The sequence below is a fragment of the Panicum virgatum genome, chromosome 5N (genome assembly GCF_016808335.1).
Source record: "Panicum virgatum strain AP13 chromosome 5N, P.virgatum_v5, whole genome shotgun sequence".
In the NCBI taxonomy this organism is placed as follows: Eukaryota; Viridiplantae; Streptophyta; class Magnoliopsida; order Poales; family Poaceae; genus Panicum; species Panicum virgatum.
Window position 1 is genome coordinate 39,177,758 of NC_053149.1, and position 8,702 is coordinate 39,186,459.

General features: G+C 42.9%; 1 protein-coding gene across 1 annotated transcript; it reads right to left on the reverse strand.

The window, feature by feature from the left end:
* Window positions 1-4,190: 4,190 nt before the first annotated feature.
* LOC120675919 lies at window positions 4,191-4,981 on the reverse strand. The gene has a single exon (XM_039957126.1). It carries the CDS (start codon window positions 4,861-4,863, stop codon window positions 4,462-4,464), a length of 402 nt encoding a protein of 133 aa, XP_039813060.1. The 5' UTR covers window positions 4,864-4,981; the 3' UTR covers window positions 4,191-4,461.
* Window positions 4,982-8,702: the final 3,721 nt, after the last annotated feature.

Sequence of the window (8,702 nt, forward strand, 5' to 3'; positions counted from 1 at the left end):
GGAGTAGCCCCGGTCCCACTTGACGGGTCCACTGTGGTGGAAGGGACAGACTGTCCCACCACAGTATCATCCCCAGATGACGCGATCCGTGGCAATTTAGCCGCCGGACTTGAAAAAGCAAAACACAAATCAGCAAACCGAAAATCAAAAGTACTCGATTCCAAAAGAACTAGCTACTTACTTGTTGCTAGCAGTTTGGGAGGAACTACGACGCTTCCTCGCCGTGGATCGAGTACCCTTGGGATGTCCAGTTTGGGTATCGGTACTCAGAGTAGGACTGAGATCCCTATCACTCCTCTCCCCAGCTTCCTCCTCATCTGCACAACCAAGATTATACATAAGTAATGTTTGTATGAAACTTCATATAAACATTCTTAGATTTGGTTAACAGATTGAAAATTTTTGGAAGAACAAAAGAGGTGAATAAATGCCTGGCAGTGAAGGATTACTTTTAAAGTGCTCCACGTCCTCTTACAGAAAGCAAAATCCTATCAGATTTGTACTATGGTATAGTTAGTACTTGATTTCTACGCATCGACTATTCTTATCAAAGTACCTGATTCGGTGGATTCGCAACAGAAAAAGTATCAGGAACAACTGGAACTTTCTTTACGTTCCTCAGCAGTCGTTGTACTCGACTAAATGCTACATCATCTGAGATCTCTTCCTTTGAGTACCTTGAGGGGTCAGCTGTTCCCTGATACTGGAACCCAAGCGTCTTCCGAGCCTGCAATGGCTGGATTCTTCTCCTCACCCAGTCGAATACGACTGCTTCTCCAGTCAATATATTTTGCCTTAAAATGGCAATTCGCTCGAGTAGTCCAGAGATCTGACTCTCGTCGTCTGGCTTTTTATTCCACTCAGGCCATTGGATAGGAGGGCCTGGAGCAATTGGTGGAAAACTTCCCGACTGGTTCTCAACATAAAATCACTTGGGCTTCCATTCGATTACCTTATTGCTAAGACTATAAGAAATATATTCTCTATCCTTTCTTTGCCTAAGTTGGAGACCCGCACCTCCTACTACATCTAAAATGAACCCATCGGGTTGCGGCTTCAAATGGAAAAGAAAGCGGAAGAGCTCAAAATGGGGCTCGATGCCCAGAAAAGCTTCGCACAAATGCACGAAGATAGAAATATGAACAAAAGAATTGGGGGTCAGATGATGTAGCTGGATCCTGTAGTAGCGCAGGAGCCTAGAAAAGAAAGAAGAGCAAGGAAACCCCAATCCTCGTTCCAAGAAAGAGGTGAAAGCAACGATTTCCCCCGTATTTTCATACAGACGGTCTCTCCCCAAGGCAGAGCGCCATTGGATAACAGATCTGGGAGCCAAAAGACCTTGTTTCACTAAAGATTCCAAGTCAGATTGGGAACACTTACTTGTGTTCTAGCTTTCATCACAGGTAGGCTCCGCAGCCGCACTCTTCCCCTTGGTCGCCTTCTTGGGTGCCATCCGAAAATCTACGGATCTTTTCACTTGCATAAACTGGCGGAAACCCTAGGGCGCGAGTGGGGAGCAAAGGGGAGCAAGAACTTTAGATTTGGAGGTTTGAAGGTGAAGATAGATTTCAAGCAGTAAAAGCAAATGGCAGTTGGTGGGTAAAACCTAAGTTACCGTTTCATTTTATAATGACGGTGGCAGCATGGTAAAAACACCCAACAGGCCAATAGTCCGTTGCAAATCGCGGAAAAAATGGGATTTACTGAGACATTTCTTTTTCTAAATATTACATTCTGGAAAAAGAAAACACTCACATCCCTAGTCAACTACTCAACTCTTCTTTCCTCAACTGGGATTACACTCCAGAACAAGAAAAAGTACTAGACACAATACAACTACTCGATATTACAACTCGAGTACTTTTTTCTACCAAACTTTACAAATGACTCGGGTCTGCGCGCACACTTCTTGGCTTCCTGGGAAGCCTGCTGCAGCTAGATCGGCCTGAGGCCGTGACAAAGTACAAACTTATTATTCTCATTAAGGGAATAATGATACTCGTACTCTGGGAGAAAAATTTCAAGAGTATGGAGGCAGATTACAGTAATCGCCTCGCAAGTCCTCTTGTAGCATCTTCTGGAGAAACTTCTCCTTCTCCCAGAATACATTGTGGAAAGATTAAGTCCTCCCGCTAGAGATGTCAGTTCTTGGGCACCCAGAAATAGGCAACCCCAAGGATGTGACACAACAAGACCCTACTAGTCCACAAAGAACTTGCCTCACTGGAAGATGCAAGGACATGATGTTCAAAATAGATCCAATGAGAGCAAGGGAGGGGCAGGATGAGGTAGCAGGGACTTTTCTTGTCACTCGCAAGTTCTCTTCTAGCATCTTTTGCTGGGACGAACTACACAAATCTCAGGAGGGTGAGAGCAAGAACACCAAGGATATGCCATGGCTGCTACACTTTGGTGCTTCTGGTAAAGGCCTCTCCCTTGCCTTTTATAGCCACAAGGGAGCTTACTAAAGGAGAACCCGTGACTCAATAGTGCACGTTTCACAGACGCATTTATGACAGTGTTCATGGCGGCATTCATGGACGCAGTCAAAGACGTACTAATGCAGATTCTCCAAACAGTAACGCCCCATGTGAGCACTGAATAAAGAGCCGTACATCTCGGGTTTTATTCCTGAAGTTATTTCGGGTGCAATCAGTGTGGAATACCAATTGTATCATTGTTTTGGGATTTTACCCGAAAAGAGGTCTTTTCGGATACCGGATCTGATGAATCCTGTAAATAATTCGAAGGATAAAATTTGATGCCACATCTTAGATCCTTAATTCCAAATCTACGCTCGGAGGCTACTCGCAGCAAAAGGGATTTTGATTTAAGGCTCGGGGGCTGCGGGATATATGGATCAAAGATTTATTTTTTAATTTTTTTTGGAAAATAAAGAAGGAAAAAGACTGAAGTGACCCTCAACATGATTCTACGATTCAACCTAAGGCTCGGGGGCTACTCCATATGGAGAGCGAATACTTTGCGCACCATATATGATCAAGATTTCGGGGCTTGAGCACCTCACAGCCTCGAAGCAACCGGAAGTACTTGGAGAACTACTCAACGTAACTGAAGGAAGGCCCAAGAGCAACCAGAAGGATGTTCTGACTATATGAAGTACTCAAAGATGCTTAGCCAAGTACTCGACGCCTGCAGGACTCGGCTACGAAGAGCTTGGGGGCTTGTCAGACCCGCGGCAGCTGGACTGCTTATAAACATATAATGTTCTAGAGTAAGGGATAGATCATGGATGTACACTTCTTTTGTAACTACTCGCATAGGCGTAGAACTAGCTGCAGTACAAAAGAAACTACCCGATTATGTTGTAGTAGGACTCCAACTGTACTCAGCTAGGACTTTCCATGTAACCCTGTCCCCCCGAATATATAAGGGCGGGCAGGGACCCCCTCCAAATAATCATCAACACCTAAGGCAATACAAACCACACAGGACGTAGGGTATTATGCAAACTCACGGCCCGAACCTGTCTAAATCTTTGTGTTCCTTATACCATCGAGTTCTAGAGCAGTCGATCCCTATCTACAAACCCTACTGCTAAGGGTATCCCTGAGCAGGCTTGGCGGTAAACACCGACACTGTCATCTACAAGTTGCTGCTGAGAATTTTTTTTATAGTTGATCAATGAAGTTATTATGTATTTTTTGTCTACCACTGTGATCAGGTATATCAATTTTCTATGAAATTGTTATGCGTTGGTTGTTTTTTTATATAAAAATATGGTACACAAATGAAATTCTGTGGCTCAATATCAAGGATCGTAGAACTAATTCAGGAACGCAACATTACAAATATTAAGCAATCAACTTGTCGAGATTAATACAAAAAATAGTTACCACTTAGTCTCTTACAAGTCAAACATATATTATATGATATTATGATATGCATTGGTTGTTTTTTATATAAAAATATGGTACACAAATGAAATTCTGTGGCTCAATATCAAGGATCGTAGAACTAATTAAGGAACGCAACATTACGAATATTAAGCCATCAACTCGTCGAGATTAATACAAAAAATAGTTACCACTTAGTCTCTTACAAGTCAAACATATTATATGATATTATGATAACAATTCTATTGCGTACGTGGACTAGTCTCTTACGTACAATTGAAAAGTAGAAAATGAGTGGTCGAAGAAAAGAAAGCTGCCAGCTAGGGTCAGAAATGGATGAATTGAAGAGTATAGCCAACAAATTTGAAATTACTAATAACAATGTAACAAAGGGAAACAACGAAGCATATGCAGGTGGCAACTAAGCAAGAATGAATCAAATTATTTGTTTTTAAAATGAAGAAAATATTTTGTTATTGAAGAAAACGAAAAAAAACGAAAGAATAAATCAAACTAGTGCTGTCGTGCTACGGCACCTTATAGTATACTTTGTAAATTCTTGTTATATATACACGGAGCGGACCAAGTCTTGTCCATCAAGCTCTCACGCGTCGGATGGAGGCTCGTCGTTCTTGGCGGCACCGAGGCGGCTGGACCTGGGCGCCGCCGGGAACGTGGACGACCGCGGCGTGGTGCCGCCGCTGGACTTGTTCACGGACCGCGGCGAGCCGAAGCTGATCTGGCGCGCAAAGGCCACGACGGCCTTGGCCCACCTCCTGATCTGGTCCTTGAGCCTCCCGGCGTCCACGTCCTTCAACGGCGCCGGCCCGATGCTGAGCTCCAGCCCGGAGAAGCAGCGGCCGTACCGGGCTGCCTTCTGCTTCCTGTTCCTGCTACCGCCGCCGCCCCTGGGCAAGCCGTCCTCCTCCCTCACCGCGGCGCCATCGCTGCTCTCTCCTCCCTCGTCGGCGCGGCGCGCCGGCAGCGACTTGCTTCCCACCGACATGGACGACGCTGCTGCCGCCTCGCTGGCTTTCTTTTCTGCTCTGCTCTGGCGCCGGGAAACTCTTGTCCGGCCGGAGTTTGCCTGACTTCGCGGTAGCTTATGAGAATTGGCTCTCGTGTCGTCTAATGGGCTAATGGCAAAGCACGCGGGTTATATATTGGTCGCGAGCAGCCGCAGCCAGCACGCGTGTGACGGTGTGAGATGGCGGGCACGGCAAGGAAGCGAGCGAGAGAGCGCAAGGGCAAGAAGCACTCGGTCGCCAAGACGGCTTCGATTGCAGGAGTGCAGTGACATGCGTGACGATACAACTCATCGTCACCGTGTTTTATTTCGCTGATGTTGATTGATGCATAATATTCTCTGGACTCGCCCTTGTATATCTGAAAAGGACACATAGAATTTGTATCTTCAATGGAAGCTACGGGCGCTCGGATGTTCAATGAGAAAATTTCTCATGACACTCCCTTGCAACATTGAAAATTAACTACTGCAATATTCAAAATCACTGCTTGCACTACTACAAAAGTATATGTAAAACTTTGTCATCTGATTCCATGATAGAAAATTCCACCGCAATATGACACTATGTTTCATGCAATATTCAATAAGATGACAATGTGTAGAAATAGCCTTCTGTAAATCGAGATTTACCTTGCAATATTAAATGATTATATTTGCGATATTTTTTAACTACAATTGCAATATTTAAGGAAAATATTTTTTTAAAAACATTGAAACAAATAGAATCATTAATTGTATTAAAATATGTAACATGATAAATTAACTATTTAGACACCTAGAATAAATTTGTGTAATATCTTAAAACGGTTGTTGCAACATCACATAACATTTTAAACATACTAAAAATGATCACTGTAACATCACATATCAATCCATTGAATAATCTTACAACAACTATTGCAACATTAATAATCAACTAAAATACCCACTATATTACTTAAACTCTTGTTGGAACACCATCGTATGCCTATCCCAATAAAAATCATATAAGAAGTCTCATCTGTTATTGAGGTTAGAGTGCTTTTCTGCTTAACATCAAGTCGTAACAAAATTACATGCAAAAAATTCTCGCTGCAACATCAATATAATTGGTAAGAGCATATGTGGCATCGGATGCCCTGGCGCTATCATTAACTATCTTCAATTGGATGAAAGGCAAGAGCACCAAAACTACCGGCGATAATAACTTTTACCTGGCCATCACTTATTAGCAAAGTTTCTTTCACTGGAAAGGAAACATTCGAGATGCATAAGGGGGTGTTTGGCGCTCATCTTTAGCGCCCTTATGTATTTCGAAATGGAGTAGGACTGTAGCAATTCACCTCCCTTGAAATAATTACATTTTTAGAGGTGGGTGACGCCATCACCCATTCCTGAAAATAGTGACCATTTCAGGGAGCAAGTGATATTATCTCGTACAACTCAAGTCATACTTTGAGATTTATAATCTTAATCTTATATATACTAAAATATACTTACCATATTTTTTCTGTATCTATGGTTCACAATAACCATAGTGTAGAAGTTCTATTTTTAAATTTGTTTTGCTATATTTAAAGATTTAAATAAATTTTTGAAATACGCAATAGATAAATATTTTTGGGGTGGGTGATGGCATCACCCGCTCCTACTAATGGGTTTCATAGTTAGTACAAAAGGATAGCACATCTCCTAAAGTCACAAGTGGCAGTGCGATGTGGTGGAGAGGAGGGTACACATAAGGCTTGAGGTGGGTTTGAACCCAAGTTTACGCAAGTGGGCATATATATTTCATCGAAGAAATCGTACCTCGGTAGTAGAGGGGCTTGTGTGGTAGTGGCCAATTGGCTAGGATATATTTTTTATTTTATTCTGTTGTATCAATTTTTTCTAATTTTTTGTTTTATTAAAATTAATTTTTAGGGGCGGGTGAGCCCGTCACCAGCCCCTGCAAATAGATTTTTAGGAGCGGGTTAGACCATCACCCGCCCAAACAAATTAATTTCTAAGAGCGGGTATGTTACCTGCCCATGTAAATAGTATTTTTAGCTGCAAGAAATAAGGTGGATACCGTACCCATTCTTAGAAATATATTTTTTCCGTCTCTAATTTTTTTTAGTAGTGGTCCTTATTTGTTTGTTTAAAGTTCTCCATAAAAAACATCTCAATTAGTTTCCGGTAAAAGGGAAAAAAGTTTATTTTGAACACGTAAATTCCGGCAGCAGAGACCTGGGTCGCTGGCCGGGAATTGTCAAACGAGGAACTAGTCCGCACGAATGGATTCACTGGTGCCTCCAGCAGATGTCTGATTTGTATCTTCACGCTGTTCTTGGACAAAGGATGTTTTCAAGCATGATTGCCCAATCACTTGAACAGAAAGGCACATGCATGCAATCTAGAATTCTAAGATGACCGCTCGCACGGCGCACCTCTCTGAGAAATTTCCGTCGCTGATTAACCAACAAAGTATTTTTACTTTGCTTCTTTTCTCCGTCAGAGATGAACTGTATGGCAGTCAGGATTCAGAATACAACAAAAACTTTTTTTTTTGGATAAGGGAAACTTTATTGATTTTAAGAGGTTACATCAAAGTAACACAATAATTTGAAACTGTCCCGGCCTCTGTCAAACGCACACAGCCTAAAGAGAAAAAACTGAAACTGATACAGAAAAACTATATTCATAAATAAGGAATTATAGATTAGAATTGGTGGATGAAGGCGACCATAGTTACAGCTAGCGGTCTGTTCTTCGAACTATCAACCTAGGTCTGAGATTAGAAGCTTTCTTGGAATGGCACTGCCCCCCGCCCAGCTCCACCGTACCGCGTGCGCCTTTAGGACCTGATAAAAGGGTTATTATAAACTCCCAATAATAAATAAGCGTTCTAACAAGATTTTCAATAAGATTCCATAGTATCATTCACTGGGAGTGGCTAATTCACAAGTGATCAATATTTGCAGTCCTAATATTGCAATTTTTTCTCCCAATTCCAAACAACGGCCTTACCCCACAGCTCCTATCTATCTATGGCCCTGTTTGTTTTGCGCTACAACTTCTAGCGCTACAACTCCTTGCGCTACAAGAGAATCTTGCATGCATGAAGTACTAAATGAAGCCTATTTGTAAAACCTCTTCACGGATGGATGTATCTTTACGCGACTAATCTAATAACAGTAATTAATCTATGATTAGCTACAGTAATGCTATAGTAACCATCATCAAATCATGCGGTCAAAGACCTCATTAGATTCGTCTCGTGAAGTATGTGGAGTTAGTTTTATAAACTGACTTTATTTAATCTATACTATAAAAGTTGAAACAATTGGATACAATTCCCACCCATTTTTTATCTACCCACCCTCTCACAAAATACCTCCAGATGCCCCACGTGTAACAACGTGTAAGGGCTAGCTGCTTGACAAAAACATTGGCAGACCGAAAAACCTCCTGGCGCCAGTTGATTCTGCCCTGCGACAAAAAAAATTTGGGGACCGATGCATTGTCCACCCGCCTCTGTACACGCCGTGCGGTGGGGACACAGATTGGGACACTCACGCAGCGATAGGAAACTTTATCACCTTCCATAATCACCCTGATGACAACCGTGGTTCTCGCCGTGAAATGATAGGAAATTTGATCGCCTTCCATAATCTTCCATAATCACCCTTCGCAGTGCCTGCTGCCGAACGGCCGCTGCACTCCTTGTGCAGCCAGCTGACAGCGCCGCCGTGCTGCTGCGGCAAGGAGCTCACGAGCCCCGGGTGGGAGGTGAGCCCGGCAGCGGCGGCGGCCGGGAATATTTGGGCATCGCCGTGTGATGCGGTGATCGGTGGTCG

Coding starts and splice junctions, on each gene's coding strand:
- LOC120675919 (XM_039957126.1), bottom strand. CDS start 4,863: ATGTCGGTGGGAAGCAAGTCGCTGCCGGCGCGCCGCGCCGACGAGGGA.